Consider the following 20868-nt stretch of genomic DNA (forward strand, 5'->3'; position numbering starts at 1 on the left):
GGAAGAAGTTGGCAGTGCCCTGGCGTGTGGGCAGGACTCGCTCTGCTTAGTTGCTCTGACTTTTCAAGATGGTGCTTCCAAGGGCACCCACGCTCATTTCTTCCTCTGTGCACTCCTGTACATCCTTTTCCGAAGGGAGGGAGTTGCATCTGCCCTCCCCTGGGTCATCGGGCAAAGGGTCACCAGGATCATAGTGCATTGGAGGTGGGGCTGAGCAGTCTCTCTGCAGCCTCCCCGCGGGGTTCCAGCCCAGCTCAACCCCTGGGAGTATGACCTCTGGTCCTACAGTGTCAGCCTTGGGGAAGCACCAGCCCTACCTTCCCCTTGGCTCCTCTAAGCCTTCTGGGCTGTGTCTGGGAACAGTTGCTCTTGAATCCCAGCTCCTGCCTGTTGGACTTGCACAATACTTGAAGTCCTGGTTTTAGGAGAAGGAGGGGGAAGGTTAGCATCCATCCCTCCTTCACTGTCTTACACAGACCACACTCCAACTGCTTTCCTGCCACCTGTTCTTGAGTTTTGTTTTAGGGACCCCATGATGACACAGAGCAGCCAGGCATTTGCCCTGTTCCCGCCAACCCTGACCTCTGAACCCTGACCCCAGATAACACTCCTACAAATTCACCATTATTGGTGCGGACAGAGCTGGACAGATCAGGACCCCCCAGCTCCAAGCCAGGGGATGAAACAAAGTATAGGAGCTGTCACCTCCTTGGGACAAACATGGACTCCTCTTACCTCTTTATCTTCTAGGAGAAGCCACTGCCCCACCATCCTGCTGTGCTTGCCCTGAGCCTTTGGAACAACATGGTAAGTGGTGGGGACGGGGGCTTGCTCCAGCCTAAGGGATAAACCACAGAGGAAGGACGGTCAGCGTCACATTAGCCGTCTGCCCACTGCAATGAGAAGGGACAAGGCCCAGCTCAACTCCTATTCCTACAGCGATAGGCTTGGGAGAGCCCCAGCCCTACCTCCCCATTGGTTACCCACCCATCCCTGTCCAGCTTTCTTGGCCCTGAGGCAGCACCATGCAGGTTTAAGGGCTCAAGATGGTGCCTGGAGCCAGCATGACAAAACCCCATCTCACAGCCTCCCTTCTGCAACACCCAGCCTATAGCCTCCCTCCCCCACCCCTGCCATCCAGGGTCCATCTCACCCTTGGCCCAGAGCAAGGACTAAAACATGTATAGGTCCTCTGTGTTAGATCCATGATAGGCATCACCAGGGCCCCACGATTCATCAGTGAATAAAAGGCAGCAGACAGAGACCTCTCTTTGCCACCCCCATCCCCACCCCATGCAAGTGGCTCTGTTTTTAGAATTGCAATGATAGACATTTGTTTTTCTTTTTTTGCTCAGATTAGAAACATTTGTGCCTCTTATCTTAGTGTGCCTATGCTGAGCACACAAGCAGCTGCACTTAGGCTCCTGGTGGAGGATGAGGGCAGGGTAGGAAGGGCAGGCGCGGGCCCAGAAACCCAGGCAAGGCTAAGGCTGTCCCTTGGAGAAGGCACTTGTCTTGGCCAGGGATGCTGATGAGTGGGTCAGAGCCTTGGGTGGACTCATCCCCTAGAAAACCACCTTGTGACTGGTCTCCCACAGGGCAGAGAAGGGACCCCCCTCCAGTAGGGACTGCCCTCCATCACCCTCTTTTAGGGGAAGAAGGCTGATCATCATGGTTCAGCCATACCTCTCTGCTCTTCCATCACCTTTCTCCAACCAACCAAGGGCACCTTCAACCCTGCCTTGTGCTGGGAGCCAAAGAGGTTAGAGGAGGCCTAGAAGATGGGATCTGGGTGGCTTTTAGGGTGTGTGGCAGGAGGACCTTTGGGAGCAGACAGCAAATTGCACAAATGGCACAGGAAGGAGGCTGGTCCTGTCTGAGAGGAAATACAGCCCACAAGGCTGGAGAACCAATGAAACTGAATAGCAGGTGGAAGAGGAGCTGGAGAAGAGATGGATGGGAAAGGGCTGGCCTCCTTTCTCTCTCTTTTCCCCTTCATCTCACTACCAAGCATCTTTGGTGTTGGTGGCAGCTATGATAATAAACAGGAGAGAGCTGCTGAGTGATGTCCCCAAGCACTACCACAGGTCCAGGCTCTTTCCGTTTTCTCAAGGGTCAGGAGCTACAGATAACCAGAGGGGAACAGGAGGCCAATGGCCTGGGGCCCAGCGACTGACACAAGGCCTTCAAGGAAGTGGTGGTGGTTGTCCTGGGGGGGGGGTTACCCCACTCAATCCAGACCTGTCTAACAACCACGAAGTTCATTCACATTTTCCCCCTAAGTCCCCCAGGCTCCTATAACCAAGAAAGGAGGAAGGAGTCCCCAAATGGTTCATTTCCTGTTTCCTCACTTGCAAAATGCCAGCCCCCCACAGCCCTGCTTAAACTCATCCAGAGCTCCTGCAGGCCTAAATCTGTCCATGAGTAATCAGAATAGGTAACAGGACAGGTTAGGGCCAAGAGCACTGGGCAAGGAGTCAGGAAACTTAGTTTTGCTTCCAGTCCTATCTTTGGTTGTTTCTTGAGTGGATCACATTTTTTCCACCTGCCAACCTCAGCCAGCTTCAGAAGGCCTGGGACAATGCAAAGAGCCTTTGGACTCCTTCACACCCCTTGCCTCACTCACCGTGGTCCCTTGGGGGCACAGGGAGGGTGGGAACTTCTCTTCCACTGTGTTGGGCTTACCCAAGACCGTGAGGTAAAAGTCAGGTATGCCTGTTATTGACCACATGTAGCCCCAGTGAGAGCTCTTCTCCTAGGCTGGGGACAAGCAGGGGACAGTAGAACTGCTGTGATCCAGGGCCTATGCCTACTCCATTCGGAGTACCACTCCCAGGACACACCTGTGGGGAGAGGGGTCTGCTGTGCCCTGGGCTCAAACCACATTAGCACTTGCCCTCCTGCCACAGCCCAGCACAGATGTGAGCTCTGAGCTCCACACAGCTGGAACCTTTCTAGTTGTATTGTCACCCGCCACCATCACTGATGCTTGTGCCCCTGTACCGAGCTGAAAGCACTTTGTATTCTCTGAGGCTTTTCTGTTGCCTCCTGTAAATTCCGGGAACTCCCAAATAGGGGCAGTATTGAGGGACCTGAGTCCTAGGCCCCTTCAGTACCTAGAGCAGGGCCAGGTACCAGAGCCACTGGGCAGCGCAGGGACTCATGAAGAGCTCACGCATGAGAACTCTGCTTAGAGTCAGCCCCCACCCTCGCGAGTGGATTTCATGGTGATGAAGAGGCAGAGTGAAGGAGACATAGCACTAAAGGACTAGGAAGGGAAGTCATAGCACATCCAGCCCTGGTCGAGCCAGTTGTAAGCAGCCTAAAGCAATGGGAGGAAGACATTTAGGCCTTTTATGTGTGTTTGTGTATGTGTACAGTTCTGAGATGGAACTCAGGGCCTTTTACTTGCTAGGCAGGCAGTCTACTGCTTGAACCATACCCTCAACACTTTTATTTTTTTTGTTCTAGTCCTGGGGCTTGAACTTAGATCCTGGGCACCATGCTGTCCCTGAGCTTTTTTTGCTTAAGGATAGTGCTCTACTATTTGAGCCACAGCTCTACTTCTGACTTTTGGTTGTTAATTGGAGATAAAAGTCTTGCTGACTTTCCTTCCTGGGCTAGCTTTGAACCTCAATCTTCAGATCTCAACCTCATTCTCCTGCTGCAATTCTGCCTCCAAAGTAGCTACATCAAGGCTTTTTTTTTTTTTTTTTTAAATTAAACTCAGATCTTGCTGATGTTTGGGCTAACGTGGCCTCCATCTGCACCATCTCATCTCTGTCTCCTGTATAGCTGGGACTATAAGCATGGGCCACTATCCCTGGCTCTGGGATGAGATGCCCAGAAGAAGTTTTAGTGGGCAACCCTATACATTTTCTTTCTTTGAGAACATGAAAAATAGGCTTCCCTTGATTCATTCTTTCCAGAGACTCTTATTCCTAATAAAACTTCTTAGATGATTGTAGAAAGGAAAAAGGAAAGCAAGACAGATCAATACCTGGCCATCCCTCCCTCAGCCACACTGAACACTGCCTTTGGGAGCAGCCCTGCACACCCTGGGCTGAACTTTCCATTTCTAGAGCAGCCACCGTCAGAATAAAAGTGAACCCCAGAGCTCCAGGTCCACCACTCCCTCTCAAATGTGATCATTAAACCTGCTTATCTGACTCTCCTTCCATTTGGTTAGAGGCAGCCCTGGATGGGGTAAAGTTCCTTCCTAGCTCGGGGTGTCCTGGTCTCTCTGTCAGCTTCTTAGAAGGGGCCCAGCAGCAGCGCTGACAGCAAAAAAACGAGGCTCCCTCCCAGCAAACACAGCACAGCACGTGCAAAAGAGGGCCCAAGATTTCTCCTCCTCTGTTGTTTTCTTCTGAGGCTTTTACATATGCATCATGAGCATTTCAGAGTAACAAAGAAGTTAGAAATCCCCCCCCCACTTATTTCTTGGCTGTCATTATTTTTCAATAATGCTCTTGCCTAAGTTTAGAACTTGATGATTTCTTGCTTTCCTGTCTACCATTTGTCTATACTGTTAAGTAGCCTTTGTGGTTCTTAATGTGTGTTTGTGTGTGCTCATGTGTGTGTGTGTGTGTGTGCGCACATGCATGTGCTCATGCTCATGGAGGCCAGTATTCAGGGTCTAGACACTCTCCCTTGGCTTTTTCACTTAAGACTAGTAATCTACCAAGTGAGCCACTTCTGGTTCTGTTGTGGTTAACTGGAAATGTCAGTCCCATGGACTTCCCTGCCCAGACAGCCTTCAAACCATGGTCCTTAGATCTCAGCCTCCTGATAGATAGGATTACAGGTATGATCTACCAGGGCCTGGCTATGGTGATGGTTTAAATCATGACCTCTTTCAGAGTCTGTACCTGAATTACTAGGGATCACGGCTGCCTGAGTTAAAGGTGGGGACTGAGCTGTGTTCTGTGTTCCTGCATCTTTGTCACCCAGTTAGAGACGGGTCCTTGCTGGGTATGGGCCCCTAATAGGCTCCATGTGAAGCTGTGTGAATGAGCTGTCCAGAGGGTTGGGGCTACAGGAAGCAGGTAGACCAGGGCAGGGCAGGGGCTCTATCCACAGGCGGTGGGTTTGCTCTTCCTCCCTGTACCTGCTCTGCTCTCTCAGGGAGATGTAGTCAGCAAGTAGTCTCACATGGGTAGTAAGGAGCTGGACCAGACACAGACCAGGACAACCTGCCCTAGGATATCAGTATGTATGGCTAGCTGCCACCCGCCCGCCCCCCTCCCCCTCCGTCCAACCTGGTGTTTAGTTTCTCTTCCTGTGCTGTCTGGAGGAGGGGACTAGAAATGCCTTTGACATCTTGAACCCACTGATGGCCCCTCTGCAGCGACAGTCAGCAGTCTGTTAGGGGTGAACAAGCAATGCTCTCTCCAGCCTGAGTATCCAGCGGGTGGGTGTGGGACCCCACTGGAAGTGTGCATTTCTCATGAGTTCCCAGGTGGCCCTGATGCTGCTGGTGCAGGGGTCAAACTTGGAGACTTTCTCAGAAGGGCTTGGAGGGCTGGCCCCTGTGCCAGGTTCTCTGATTTAGGGATCACTTTCTTTTCTAGATGGAGCCAGCAGGACGCAAGGATGAGCCATTCCATGCAGCAGAGAGGAAGCCCATGAAATGTCCCTCTCAGGTGAATGGAACTGGGCTGCAGGAAGGGGAGGGATGACACCACCTTGATGTGCTAAGACAGGAGCTAACATTAGCTCCTGACAGGCTTAGATGGTTCATCTGCCTGTGTGGCTGCCCTTGGGGTTTATAACTGTAGACCAGGAGTCCCTCCACACCTGTGCAAGTCACAGGAGCGAAGCCACAGCCCACCTGGCCTCTGATGGGCCTCTCCATTTTCTTGTACCCCTGGTTCTGTGTCCTTGATGCAATTTCCAGGCTTTTCCTTTACCTAGGGGGAGGGAAGGAGAAGGGGGCAGGGCTGAGGGCATCATAGTAGAAAGATGAATCACTTTTGCTTATGTCTTATATATGTCTCTAATATAAGCAAAGTCAACTAGATGAAAAATCAACTGAATATAAACCAATGAGATTCCTTCTATCATTTAATGCTTATCAAAATATTTTGGCTTTCTTTTCTTTTTTTGAGAAGGGGAAGTACTGGAGTTTGAACTCAGAGCCTCATGCTACTTTAGTAGGCAAGCACTCTACCACTCAAGTTTTCCCCCAGCCCTTTTTGATTATTTTTCAAATAGGGTCTTATAGTTTTCTCTAGTGCAGGCCACAGGCCATAATCCTCCTCTTCCTGCTTCCCACAAAGCTAGGATTACAGGAATACACCAACACGCCCATCTTATTCTTGCTACCATTTTCCCAGAGAAAACTCAAACCATGATCTTCCTATCTCCACCTCCAAGTATCTAGGATTATAAGTGTGAGCCACTATACCCAGCCCCAATTGTTTTACTTTCTTGATGAATCATTCATTTTGTAGTTGTTCCTAAACAATAAGAAAAATACAATTCACTTTATATCTTTCTTTGATTTGGATGCCAGATGCTTAAAATTAAGGTTTTTTTCCTGATGAGTTAATGTATATGTATATGCATATATACATGTATATGTATATGTATATGTATATAAAGAGAAGGGAGAGGGAGAGGGAAAGGGAGAGGGCCTGGTAGCATGAATCTCCAAAGTAGGGAGAACCAGAGATGTTGACTTGAAAATGGGCTATTTCAAAGCAAGCATGAGCTCCTGCAGGGACAGCTCAGAGAAGGGCCAGAGAATGGTTTGGTTAACACTGAAAGGATGCAGTGAATGCTCCCAATCTACTGAAAAAATGACCAGATGGCTGGTCCCATTTATTAAGGGATCGAAAGTTCTGGATGGTGATATAGCATGCTACCTTTCTCTACAGGAGAACCCCTATCTCTTCACTTACAAGAACAGCAACTACCAGTCCAGATTTCTACAACCCCATGGACAGTCTGAGGTAAGGAAAGGTCTTCTGTGATGAACAAACTCACCAGTGAACCCCTAGCTGGGTCTGGAACCTTCTACCTGGTTCTTCTTGTCATAAAACTTGATTTGCCTCTGGGTACTCTGAAGACTGCAGAACTACAGCAATTGTACCAGAATCTGAAATTCAGTGGGGAGAGTCTGGGGAAAGGTGAAGGTCAAGTGTATGCTGGTCCTTTCTTAAGATTGGCTCAGCAACCAGCTCCTGTGGTGTAACAGGGTGGGAGGGAGGCACTGCACTGCCCTTCCCCAGCCTGTTGTACTGCGGGACAAGATGTCTTCCACCATCTCCAAATCTCTGAGGAGCCCTTAGCCTAGTCTGGGGGGTGGAGGGGAGGGAGTGAAAGAGGCAGAGGAATGTGGCAGGGTTTGGAACCAGACAGAATGGGAACCGAAAGGCCTAAGCAGTCAGCCCACAGCCAGAGTCACCTCCTCACCTCCTCCTATCTTCCCTAGGTTTATCTCAGCCTTCCCTTTCTGATACTTCCTGCTGTGATTAGATAAAAACCACTTCCACCTGAAGGTTGATGATTCTGTTCTCTAGGAACTGGGGCATTTTGATAGTCCTAACCCTCATCTCCCTACTGTATGGAACAGGAAGACCCCAAGTGGTAGAGGGTGAGACAGTAACCCAGGCCTCCACCCTGTGAAAGAGTCTGCACTGATCAACTTGTCCCACACCTTCTGACAAAATGTCACAGTGGCAGGGCTGGGGCAGGGCTGGGGGATATCTAGCAGGCAGGGTGGCACAATGAGCTACAACTGGCTCAGGGTTTCAATCCAGATTCTTTGGGGGGGGCGGTACTAGAGCCTTGTACTTGTTAGGCAGGTGCTCTACCACTTGAGCCATGCTGATTTTTGCTGGTTATCAGGGGGCTAGAGTCTATTGCACTTTTCTGCCCAAGCTCACTTTGGGTAATTTTCTGGATTTTAACTTCCTGAGTAGCTAGGATTACAGACTTGAGCCACCAACATTTAAATCCAGATTCTTACTGGCTCTGCGTGTGTGTGTGTGTGTGTGTGTGTGTGTGTGTGTGTGTGTGTGTGTGTGTGTGTGTATGTGTGTGTGTGTGTGTGTGTGTGTGTGTGTGTGTGTGTGTGTGTGTGTGTGTGTGTGTGTGTGTGTAAGTACTTAACTTCTTCATGCTTTCATTTAAAATAAATCTTGGAGAGGACAATAGTAGAATAATAGTCCTATTACCTAGTTATGAAATTAAAGTCAATTAGTTAAATATAAAGCAGTTATGCTGGGCATGACTGTAATTCCAGCTACTATGGAAATTGAAATCCAGAGATGCACAGTCCAGGCCACCTGGGCAAAAATAAGAGACTCCATTAAAAAAATATAAGTAAACACAAAGGCCTAGGGGTGTGGCTCACATAGTAGGGTGTCTGTTGCTAAACAGACACTCTAAAATCATGAGGTCAGGAGTTTAAATCCCAGTACTACTCAGAAAGGGAAGGGAAGGGAAGAAAGGAAAGGAAAGGAAGGAAGGAAGGAAGGAAGGAAGGAAGGAAGGAAGGAAGGAAGGAAGGAAGGAAGGAAGGAAGGAAGGAGAGAAAGAAGGAAGGAGAGAAAGAATGGAAGAATGAAGAAAGAAGAAAGAAGAGAGGGAAGGGGAAGAAGAGGAGAGGGGAGGAAAAGAGAAGGGAAGGGAGGAGAGGAGAGGAGAGGAGAGGAGAGAAGAGAAGAGAAGAGAAGAGAAGAGAAGAAAAGAGGTCTTCTGGGAAACCTCAAGTTCTATAAAATTGTTGTTACTGATGTGATCTGATAAGAGGCAGAAACCCATCCCTCCAGAACACACTTATTAAATGTATTTCTAGAATGCAGGCTCAGTGGGGCAGGGACTATCTTTATTGTTATTGTTTATCAGTGTGAGAAAAGTTTTGATGTTTAGCTCAGGCTAGCTGGGAACTTGCCATGTAGCCTAGACTGGCTTCAAACTCACCATCCTTCTGCCTCACCTTACCAAGTCTGGGATCATAGGTGAATGTCACTATGCCCAGCTCCAACAACTTAGTTGAATTAATGAATTGAATTCCAGATGTGGGATCTAAAAATTAAAATAAATGTTTATCCCAAGGAACTCAATCTGGTAAAGAAACATATATGGCAACCAACAATTAACACAAGATGATCAGAAGTATAGTTAATATTTCCATGGGGTATTCTAGGAACATAGAGGAAGAAAATGGACTTAGAAATCCATTCTAAGTATCATTAGGGCACCAGTGACCTCAGCCTCAAATGAAAACTAAGGCTGAGCATTGAGAGTAAAGGTGAGGAAGGAGAAGGGCGGAGATAGAAAGAGAGAGCATGAGTGACCATTTGGGTGAAGGCAGGGGGTTAGGGGACAGCACTGAGACACTGGTCAATGCCTAATAGTTTCAAATATCAGAAGGCCTCTTAGGCCTTGTGAGGGTCAACAGGCTTCATAGTGGAGTTAATCCAGGGAACCACTAATTTGTACAACCAGCAAAGAGTGCTGATCATCCATTGGACCAGGCACCCCCTGACCCCAGGCTCTGGGGACACAATAATAAGTCAGGCAGCAGTTGCTGGCTTTACTGAGAACCTGGGCAGGAACAAGCCATCCTTGCATTCCATTGAGAGCCCTATGAGGCTGGATCTGGAGAGGTAGCCCATGGGACCAAAGACATGATGCTAGGGAAGGCTGAAGTCAGCCCAAGGAGAAGGAACTGGAGAGAAGGTGAAAGATTTGGAATCAATTTAGTTTAGACAATGGGATGTAAAGCTGAAGGAGAGGGATTGATCTTGACACTAAATTTTATCTTTAATATGTGTGTGTGTGTGTGTGTGTGTGTGTGTGTGTGTGTGCACACATGTGCGCCACTACTGGGGCTTGAACTCAGGACCAGGATGCCGTCCTTTAGCCTCTTCACTCAGAGCTGGCACTTTACCACTTGAGCCACAACTCTACTTTGAGCTTTTTGGCAGCTAATCGAAGTCTTTAGATTTATCAGCCCAGGCTGGTTTGAATCCTGATCTCAGAACTCAGCTTCCTGAGTAGTTAGGATTATAGGCATGAGCTTGGCTTAACTTCAATCTTAAGTGATCTTTTCCAAACTAGAGGCCCACTTCCCAACCTATTTTCCAATCATTTCTTATCTCTCTGTATTTTCTCATTTCAGGTGAGAGAAGGGACAGAAATCAGATGTCCTGACAAGGACCCCTCCGACATGATCCCCACTTCAGGTACACAGTTTGCCTCAGGAACTTTCTAACTCATAAGTCAGAGCAACCTTAAGGTGGCAAGAATCTGAGATACTCCTGGCAGGGGATAGGGGCTTCCAAAGACATGGTTGTTGTTCTCTAGGTGTATTTATGAGGTCATGCTTGTGTCTGATTATTCTTTATTTTTTATTGTTATTATAAAGGCAACATACAGAGGGGTTACAGTTACGAGTTAGGTAATGGGTAGATTTCTTTTGGACAGTATCACCCCTTCCCTCATTCTCTCCCAGTTTTTCTCTCCCATCCCCACCCACAAGTTATATAGTTCATTTGCAACATAGTATCTAGTGAGTACCATTGCTGCATTTGTTTACCCTTTGACCCTTCATTTCTGTGTTCAATTATTCTTTAACTAAAATAGTGATAACATCATTATCAGAAAGCATTTATTGAGCATTGACCTCATGGTCATCCTCTGCAGAGCCCAGTGGTAGTTGAATGTGTTGACATCATTGTTTCTATCTTGAAGTAGACTTTACTCTCCAAAACAAGTCAAAGAACACAAACAAAAAGCAAAAGTAGACCATGGCTCTATGGCTCATACCTGTAATCTTATATTTGCTCAGGAGGCTGAGATTGGAGGGTTGTGGTTCAGAGCCAGCCTAGGCAGGAAAGTCTGTGAGATTCTTATCTCCAATTAGCCAACAAAAAGCTGGAAGTGGAGCTGTGGCTCAGTGATAGAGCACTAGGCCTTGTGTGAAAAAGCCATTAGCAGCCTTTCCAAAGAGCAGCTGCCGTTCTTTCGGGTAAAGCAGCCTGAACTGTGTATGTAGAGCATCACAGGAGGGTCATTTTTGTGACCAGGATGACTTGAGCCTTAAAGTTTCAGTCTGTGGGTCTCCAGGCTTAGTCCTAGAGGGTACTACATGTGTTCAGTTATCTGTTCACTTATTAAAAAGTTGTGCATACCTCCTGTTTGCTGTTCGAGAGTTTATGTTCCAGTTGATGAATTCCTTGGCCTTGAGATTATTGAAAAGATAACATAGCCATGGAGATGGTATAGTATGTATAAGGAATCTGTAGAAGAAAAAAAAAGCCTTTGTAGTCAATGGTCTTGTGCTATGAATACAGCATAAATGCTGTGATTTAGTTTCCCATTTAAACACAGCTTAGCTTTGAACACTCAGATCAAGCCTTATGACTAGCAAGTAGGTTGGAAATCTTCTCACCAAAACCCTCGTGTAGAACTGACTCTTGTTCTAAGCTGCACTAATGGAATAGACCATTGTATTTAGTTTGTTTTCTGTTGCTATAACAAAATACCTGCTGCTGAGTACTCATGAAGAAAAGAGGCATATTAACTCTTAGTTTGGGAGGCTAAATGTGAGGTATCGGGTATCAGGTGTTCTGTCTGGCTAAAGATTTCTCTTGGCTAGGTTTTAACATATTGGAAAAATGGAAGGGAATTTGCTATGTGCATAAGGGGTACCATCCCCATCTCCTGAGGAGCAACTCATATTGAAAAACCAGTACTCATCCCAAGGACCCAGTTACCTAGCAGTAGGTCCCATCTCTTCTACCACCTCCCCAGCAGCTCATGGAGGACTAAACCTTCAGCACTCAACTTTTTTGGAGGATAAACCACTTCCAAACCCAGAAGTAACACAGATCCTATACACACAAGTATTTAATTTGTACCAAGGTTTGGTAACAACTCCTTGGACCGTTTACTAGCTCTTACTGTGTTGTTTATTGCTTTGTGACTTGGTGTCTCACTCTATAGCACAGGCTAGACTTGAATCTACTGTATTACCCAGATTGGCCTTGACTCTGCCTTCATCCTCCTGAGTGCTGGGATTACAGACATGTACCACCATGCTCAGCAACTAACTGGACTTAATTGCAAAAGTAAATGATCATTTTATTTTATTTTTTGGGGGGTCTGGTTGTGGGGCCTGAACTCTGGGCCTGGGCGCTGTCCCTCAGCTCTTCAGCTCAAGCCTAGAGCTCTACCACTTGAGCCATAGCACCACTTCCAGCTTTTTTCTTTTTGCTTATGTGGTGCTGAGGAATCGAACCCAGGGCCTCAGGCATGCAAGGCAAGCACTCTACCACTGAGCCACCTTCCCAGCCCCCAAAATGATCATTTTATATGTAGGCTTTCTGGTAGTAAAAAAAATCCTTAATGATGTAGATACAGATATATGTAATGTAGATACATGCCTATCTAAGTAGAGATAGTGAATGTTTTAATAGCCATATTTTTTGCAGTGAAATCATACACACTCCTCTCTAATCTTATCACTCCGAAAGGATGACTTGCAAAGCATCTTGCAGTCTATAGAGATTATGTTTCTGCTATGACAACCAATCTATCTCAAATATCTAAAGGCCAGATAAAATGTGAATCTCTTCTTTACTCCCTGACCCAAAGATTATTGCATTTATTAGTGCTTGAAACTATAACCGAGAAATCGCAAGACCTTCAAATCTGAGATGCATTAGTGATAGGAGCTGTTTGAGTAAACAGATAGAAGATAGATAGGCTTTGGCCTCCACAAGCTACTTGAATTGGCACAAGACCAAAACCCTGGCTCTCTCCAACTTGGGAGTGTACACATGTGAGCATAATGCTGTGCTGTGAGACTCCTGCAAAGTGTCTTTAGAAAAAAAGCAACAGTAAACTGGACAATTATGAGAATCACATTGTGTTGTGCTGTTGGTCTGTGACTGAACATTCTAACTTCAGAGCGAAAACAAAACAAAAGCAAACAGAACAGGGACCACAATATTGTCATCCTTGGTGATTATTGTGTTTCTAGTGAGTTCTTTCCTTCTTCTAGAGATCATGTTTGTTATTGCCAAAGTCATCTAATATATATTTCATAAGAGCTACTCATCTGGAGCTGGGAAGGTGGCTCAGTAGTAGAGCACTTGCTTTGCATGCATGAGGCCCTGGGTTCAATTCCTCAGCACCACATAAGCAGAAAAAACCAGAAGTGGTGCTGTGGTTCAAGTGGTAGAGTGCTAGCCTTGAGCTGAAGAGCTGAGGGACAGCGCCCAGGCCCAGAGTTCAGGCCCCAGGACAGGACCAAAAAAAAAAAAAAAAAAAAAAAAAGAGCTACTCATCTTAACTTTGGGCTTGAACTTGGGGTCTTATACTCTCACTCTTAGCTGGTGCTCTAGCACTTGAACCATACCGCTAGTCCAGGTTTATGATAATTAATTGGAGATTAATTGGCATCTCAATGACTTTTCTGAGTCATGATACTCAGATCTCAGCCTCCTGAGTAGCTAGGATCACAGGTATGAGCCGCCAACACCCAGCTTGTTCATCCTGTCTTTATACTTCCAGTGCTTCTGCATATAGTAGGAGCCCCTGCTATGTTGAAGGACTCTGAATTACTGAGTATTTCTAATTCATCAAATAAATATTCAGCATTGATCTTAATGATCTTAAAAGTGAACTAGACCAAAGTATATTTTATTAAAATGATTTTTCAGTGACTATAAGATAGCTATTGTGCCTTCAGAATTATTTCTTTTCTTTCTTTTTTTTTTTTTTTTTTGGTCGGTCATGGGGCTTGAACTCTGGGCCTGGGCGCTGTCCCTCAGCTCTTTAGCTCAAGGCGAGCGCTCTACCACTTGAGCTACAGCACCACTTCTGGTTTTCTGGTGGTTTATTGGAGATAGGAGTCTCACGGTCTCTCCTGCCCGGGTTAGCTTTGAACCGCGATCCTCAGATCTCAGCCTCCTGAGTAGCTAGGATTACAGGCGTGAGCCACCAACGCCTGGCCAGAATTATTTCAAGACCTCTCCTGCAATCCCCTTTGCTAATATTTCTCTCATTGCACAGATACATGGTTCTAAACATTGCCAAAAGTACCATTTCAAAAGCCTTCCTTCCTTCCTTCCTTTCCTCCCTTCCTTTTTCCTCCCTCCCTCCCTCCCTTCCTTCTTTTCTTTTGGGCAAGGTCTCAGTAGGCATCCCTCAATGACTTTGCACTCACTATGTAACCCATGCTGACCTTAAATTTGGAGCCCTTCTGCCTCAGCCTCCTGAGCACTGGGGAATACAAGTGTGCACTACACTACTATGCCTGACTGCAAACATGATATTTGAGACTAGAACACTGCCTGTCACCCCAACTATGATCCCTGGCAGCCTGGGTGCCCCATTCTCATTGCATTTCAGAGCTCATTGGTGACAAAACATCACCCACTGATCTATGGGGCCGTGAAGCTGTTAATTCCATGCACAAAGAACAATCCACAAAGGTACTGTGCTACTTCTGTGCTACCATCACTGATTGAGTCTTTAAGTCATTCACTGATTTTGTGCTATTGATTCTAAGTCTCTAGTATCTTTCATCTGACTCACTGAGCTACACTGAGATCTCCAGGAGTTTATAGAGAAGAAAATCCTGATGTGACTGTACCAACTGGACATCCATCAATGGTTTCAGTTCATTGTGAACCAGCAGTGTAACATTCTGTGGATCAGGTCCTGAAGTTGTTTCTATGTTCCCCATCTGTCCATGGGGTTTGTGACTTGGTCTAGTCTGCCATCCACAAGGAATGATAATCCACGGCTCCTAGGTGCCAACAGTTTACTGAGCAAGTTCAAGTTGATCACCAAGACCCCGATTGTCTAAGTGGCTCCCTGTCCCATAGTTTTTGCCACTTAAAACTTGGAAAGCTATAAAATTCTGTCAGAGTACCCAAAGCTTTCACTCAAGCTAGCACTTTTTAAATTGGCATGGATTTGTAGTTGACCCTTAATAGATGTGTTTTTATGGAGTACAGTGTGGCATTTCAGTGCATGGATATAATATGTTGTGGTCAGTTCAGAACAAATGGCATGCATGTCATTTCAGACCTATATGATCTCTTTGTGAAATTAACACATTTCTTACTCTCTTACTCTGAGCAAGGTGCACATATATCTAAGTCCTTAAAGTTGGGAAGCAAATGGGCAGGACAACCTTCACTGACAAGCAGGAGGGTGCTGGCATTTTAGATGATAGCCTGCAGGGTTACAGTAAATGGGCTGCAAAGCACAAGACACCAGAGAGCCACGCATTTCTCCTGGCACAGCTTTTTGTGGAGAGGGGACATGTCCCCACCCCTTAATTCCTATGCAGTTTGCTCACTCTCTGTGATGGCCTCAGATAAGAGGTCCCCAGTGCAGAAATCTTGAAGAGTTAATGATATCTTTATCAACTTCTTTCAAGCTAGTGGACAGTTTGTACTAGATAATGTTTGGCTGATCTGCCCACATAAATTTAATCTTATCTCTACATAGTTCTTTTTCCAAGTCAAGCCACTGCCAAAGTGCTTTGCTGTATTTCTAGGATGTGCATTGTCAGAGATGATGGCATTAATAAACCTCAAACCAAGGTCGATCGGATATGAAACCAGTGAAATGCATTGGGCTCTATCTTCAAATTAAAATTCCAGATAAACCAACACCTCCCACCCAGGCTTCTTTTTTGCTGAGGATGGTCTAGAAGGGCCAGCTAAATAATTCCTCCTCCAGACCCCACCTGTCTGTCTACACAGAAAGAGAGAAAAAGAGAGAGAGAGATTTGTGTGTGCTTGTGTTCCCCTTCAATATATAGGACATTTAAGAGATATGAATGTGCCATTTTTGCTGCCTTTTTGCAACCTATAATAACAAAGCTATGGAAGTAAATCTGCCCCCCACCCATGTCTCTCACATTTTACCCATCTCATACACTCTAACCTTTGCATGGTAGCCAGCATTCAGAGAATCCACTCAATCATGGCAAGAAGAATACAGTGATGCACTGCCATCACTAGGAGCTAAAATAAACCACTCTGGAGTTGAGGGGAGCGGTGGGGGGGTCTTATTTTCCATTTTGTTGCCTTTTTTACCCATCGCCTGATTTTCTTCAAGAAGAGGTCATTTTTAAAGTTTTCGTGCTTAGCCCTGTAGGCGTGTGCTAATGTGTGCAGCTGGCTTTGTGATTTGATATTGTTCTTCTAACCACATAGTGTAGCTATGGAAAGCTGGGAAGGCCCAAGCAGGCTATAATCATGTGGAAGTGTGCGTCTGTCTGTGTGTATGCAAGGGTTCAATGCTTGGTGAGGAAGGAGGAGGGAAGGAAGACAGTGGCTCTAGAATCTAAGAAGCAGAGCTACAACCCCACCATCAGGTTTTGCAATGGCAGCCACAGTTACATGAGCTAAGAGACACAAGAGAAAATGCTCTGGTCTTTTCATTAGGAATATAGAAATGGACTTCAAACAAAACAAAAACAAATGAGCAAAAAACAATACACCAACTGCTGGTGGCTCACACCTGTCATCCTAGCTTCTCAGGAGGCTGAGATCTGAAGATTGTAGTTTGAACCAGCCTAGGCAGGAAAATCCTTGAGGCTTTTATCTCTAATTAACCAGCTAAAAGCTTGGGAATAGGGCTGTGGCTCAAGTGGTACAGCACCACCAGTTTTGAGTGATAAAGCTAATGGACAGTGCCCTGGTTTTGAGTTCACAACTGATAGACAGAAGAAGATGGAGGAGGAGGAGGAGGAGGAGGAGGAGGAGGAGGAGGAGGAGGAGGAGGAGGAGGAGGAGGAGGAGGAGGAGGAGGAGGAAACAAAAGAAAAAAACATGAACCACCAGTGCCTAGCCAAGCAGCTATTGACTCATGCCACCAACATGTTGAACACCAGGCAGCCTGGGCATTCCAGGGACTACACAGTGCCCAGAGAACATGAAAAGCATCCTTCGCCTAATCAACATTGTGGGAGGGACAGAGCTACAGGAGGTGTCGATCTATTTGAATGTGTTCAAAGCTAGTGTTCTACCACCTGAGCCACAGCATTACTTCTGGTTTTTGAGTGCTTGACTGGAAATAAGAGTCTCACAGGGACTTTTCTGTGCCTGCATTGGCTTTGAACTGTGATCCTCAGATCTCAGCCTCCTGGGGTAACTAGGATTATAGGTGTGAGCCTCCAGCACCTGGCTGGTTCATGTCTGTATGGAGATTGAGACTGGAGGATCACAGTTTGAAGCCAGTCTGGGCAGAAAAGTCTGAGATTCCATCTCCGAAATAGCTAGTGAAAAGCAAGGTTGGAGATATGGTTTAAGTAGTACAGCACTAGCCTTAAGCAAACTAGCTGAACAAGCAAGCTGAGCAAGTTTGAGGCCCTGAGGGCAAGCCCTAGTGCTTGAAAATAATATAGAGCTATTGTGTGGGATGATATAATCTATAGACGAGGTAAGTCCATGGGGACAGACAGTAGTTTGCTGGTTTGAGGTCTGGTGGAAGAGGAGGTGGAGAATGACTATTTCATGGGTTCAGGGTCTCTTCATGTGGGAGCAGCGGGTGGTGATGATTGTACAGCAAATGTCACTCAACTGTTAACCTTACAATAGTGAATTTTATGTTCTGTGCCTCTCTCCTCCATTAAGAATGTTAGTAGTTAGAAAAGCAGTTATTTCCCTTTGTCACTTCAGAGAAACTGCTCTTTTGTAGAATGATGTAACACTTTATCCCAAGCGTCATCAAATCCTAGAATGTATCCAGCATTGGCTCTATGTCTTCCACAATTCCTCCCCTGCACCCCAAATTACTTCGCAAGGGCTTGTCACTTCTCACCTGATGGCGTCCAGTGTTACCCATGAATGCTAGCCAAGAGTCCATCTCAGCTCTCAAACCCTCTGCCCCAGTGCCCAGAGGGGAGGTGGCAGCCAGGTTCCACGGCTGATGTTGCTGAGCCCTGTGCACTCTATCTTTTGTTCCAAGGTGTATTGCCGGGAATACAGGCTTTGTCTCCATTTTCCTTGAAGATGGTCATTGGATTTAGGGGAGGTAGAACCAGAACGGCCCACTTTCCACTCACCCCAACTCTGCATTCTCAGTTCACAGGTTGAAGCCAGCTGACATCAAGGTCATCGGAGCCCTGGGCGACTCCCTCACAGTAAGTTACTCAGCCTAGAAGAAAGGGGGAAGAGGAGAAAACTCTGGTGAATGTCAGAAGATGGAGGAGAAATGCCCAGAGGTCTGGCTCCCATGTTGGGTCTTGATCTCCAGGCCCTCCCCTGCAACCCAGTACTCTTTGCCCTTTTACTGGGACTTGAACTCAGTGCTCTCACTTGGCTTTCTTGTTCAAAGTTGGTGCTCTACCTTGTGAGCCATAGTTCCACTTCTGGCTTTTTGGTGGTTAACTGGAAATAAGAGTCTCAGCTTTGTATGTCCAGGCTGGCTTTGAACTACAATCCCCAGCCTCCTGAATAGCTAGGATTACAGGTGTGAGCCACCAGTGCCACCTACATCCTAACCTGAGCTTTCCTCTTCCTATAGTGAACTGAAGGTGAGAACAGGAGTAGGGAGGGCTCTGAAGTAGCATGGGTGACAGAAATGGCTCACCCATGCACCCAGCCTAAGGGTCCACCTTAGGCTAGGTTGCATCTCCAAAGACCGATGCTTTGCTTTGTGAATGTAGGAAAGCTAAGAGAAGATACCAAGAAGGGAGCCAAAGAGGAGATGAGAGAGGAGCAGGTGCTAATGGGAGCAAGGAGGTAGGGGTAAGAAAAGAGTCCTGGAAGAGGTGGAGGACGATCAAGCCTACTCTGCAGCCATTCCAGGTGGCACCTCAGACCTCATGAAGGGTGATCATGAAAAACACAGTCAGGTCCTTTGAGTGGCTGCGAGTGGGGACCTAGACATTCCCAGACACACGGCTCACACAGAATTCACTCCTGAGGGAGTGGGCCTGCTGTCCCCTGGACCAGAGGGTCTCCAGCTGGATCCTCGCTGTGGGCTGGACCACACGGTGAGGTCCCAGTCTCCTTCAAGAAGGTGCAGTGGGTGCCCATGACCATCCAGCTTGTAAGTGTTGGAACCAGGCCTGGGATCCAGAGATCCTGACCCTAAGTCCTAGATCCTGTCCCTCATGAAGAAGATCCTCTTCTTCCAGAAGCCCTCAGAAGCCCCTCACCTCACGGGCCCTTCAATTTGGGGTGTGTGTGTGTGTGTGTGTGTGTGTGTGTGTGTGTGTGTGTGTGTGTGTGTGTGTGTGTGTGTGTGTGTGTGTGTGTGTGTGTGTGTGTGTGTGTGTGTGTGTGTGTGTGTGTGTGTGTGTGTGTGTGTGTGTGTGTGTGTGTGTGTGTGTGTGTGTGTCCTGTTCTGGGGCTTGAACTCTGGGCCTAAGTGCTGTCCCTGAGCTTTTGTGCTCAAAACTAGCGCTCTACCACTTGAGCCACAGCTCCACACCTCCATAGCCTAATACTTGGATCCTTCTTCAGGCTGCTCCTTGACTTGATGCACCCTACTTGCTTCCTGCCCAGCAGGGCTAAAATCACTTTTTCTCCCCTATGATCTCCTGGGAGATGCTCTCAGGACAAGAAGCCACAGGAAATCACACAACACTTTGAGTGTGACACACCTGGCAGGCAGCCAAGGAATTAGGTACCAGGAAATTGGGAAATCATTCCCTGGGGAGCCACTTGTGGAGATCAGCCTTCACCCCAGCTGCCTTGAGGCCCATCTTCAGCAAACTCTTTGGAATGGTTCAACCCAGAACTATATGGACATAACTATGGAAGATGTCCACACAGTGTTTTTAAGACCCTATTTTTGCCAGGTGCTGATGGCTCACATCCATAATCCTAGCTACTCAGGAGGCTGAGGTCTAAGGATCAAGGTTCAAAGCTAGTCCAGGCAAAGAAGTCCAATAAAACTCTTTATCTCCAATTAGCAACCAAAAAGCTGAAAGTGCAGCTGTTGCTCAAAAAATAGAATACCAACCTTGAAAGCTAAGGGATAACATCCAGGACCTGAGTTCAAGCCCTAGTGCTGTCTCACACACACACACACACACACACACACACACACACACACACACACACACACACACACACACACACACACGACTCTGCTTTTCCTCCAACCAAGTGGTAGGATTATGAGGCTCCTTTTAACTGTATATAAGTGAGACATAATGATATAAAATAATTGTTATGTGTATTTTTATGATGTATTTTTAAAACTTTTAAAAACTGAGAAATACAGGGCCCCAAAAATATGTCCTTTGGAAAAAGACATGTTACAGTCTCATTTCCAAAGCACTTTGCTCACTGTTTTCTGTCCACCGGGGTCCAGGCAGGGTTCTCGGGAGGAGCTGGAGCTGTGGATGCTGCTAGGTTTCTCCTCTGTGGATGGTGCTAGGTTTCTCCACTGAGAGCTTGCCTCCATCGTGGTAAAGGCATCTCGGAGCCATCTTGGATGGCAGACTACACATCTGGATGTGGTGCTACATAGACTTTGGATTCCAGAGTGTGTCCAGATGGTCCTGCCTAGAATAAAAGTATAGAACTTCTGGCAAGCAAGCAAACATGGCGGTCTAGGAAAAACAGGAACACCCACCCTTGATTTTCCCTCCCAGGCAGGCAATGGGGCCGGGTCCAGAGTCGGGGCCATCCTGGACGTCTTGACTCAGTACCGAGGCCTGTCCTGGAGGTGAGTGAGGGCACAGCCAGGCCTGGAGCCCCCTGAGAGCTTTCTACAGAACACCTCAAGCAGAAGATGAGCCATGTAGTTCTTTTCCATGACAAATTCCCAGGTTCCATGTAAGGAAAGTATCAGCTTCTTAAACCATGACATTCCCTCAAATGGGGTACAATCTGGACAGGAGTTTGGGGGAGACACGATGCAAGTGTT

The 20868-nt window shown here is 46.8% G+C and overlaps 1 protein-coding gene and 1 long non-coding RNA gene across 2 annotated transcripts in view; one reads left to right on the forward strand and one right to left on the reverse strand.

Moving 5' to 3' along the window:
- The first annotated feature begins 764 nt into the window (after positions 1 to 764).
- Positions 765 to 20868, forward strand: part of Plb1 (phospholipase B1) — an 89545-nt gene continuing 69441 nt past the window's right edge. The window contains exons 1-6 of the mRNA XM_070025290.1: positions 765 to 807; positions 5574 to 5645; positions 6882 to 6956; positions 10136 to 10199; positions 18069 to 18127; positions 20594 to 20667. Of these exons, the coding sequence (XP_069881391.1) occupies positions 805 to 807; positions 5574 to 5645; positions 6882 to 6956; positions 10136 to 10199; positions 18069 to 18127; positions 20594 to 20667 (347 nt within the window). The 5' untranslated portion in view covers positions 765 to 804. The remainder of the gene's footprint in view (positions 808 to 5573; positions 5646 to 6881; positions 6957 to 10135; positions 10200 to 18068; positions 18128 to 20593; positions 20668 to 20868) is intronic.
- Positions 10472 to 20868, reverse strand: part of LOC138829160 (uncharacterized) — a 47681-nt gene continuing 37284 nt past the window's right edge. The window contains exons 2-4 of the long non-coding RNA XR_011372497.1: positions 20287 to 20504; positions 18050 to 18141; positions 10472 to 11255 (exon numbers count right to left, since the gene is read on the reverse strand). This is a non-coding gene — a long non-coding RNA (uncharacterized lncRNA). The remainder of the gene's footprint in view (positions 11256 to 18049; positions 18142 to 20286; positions 20505 to 20868) is intronic.

The sequence above is a fragment of the Dipodomys merriami genome, unplaced genomic scaffold, assembly GCF_024711535.1.
Source record: "Dipodomys merriami isolate MVZ:Mamm:240054 unplaced genomic scaffold, mDipMer1.0.p SCAF_17, whole genome shotgun sequence".
Taxonomy (NCBI): domain Eukaryota; kingdom Metazoa; phylum Chordata; class Mammalia; order Rodentia; family Heteromyidae; genus Dipodomys; species Dipodomys merriami.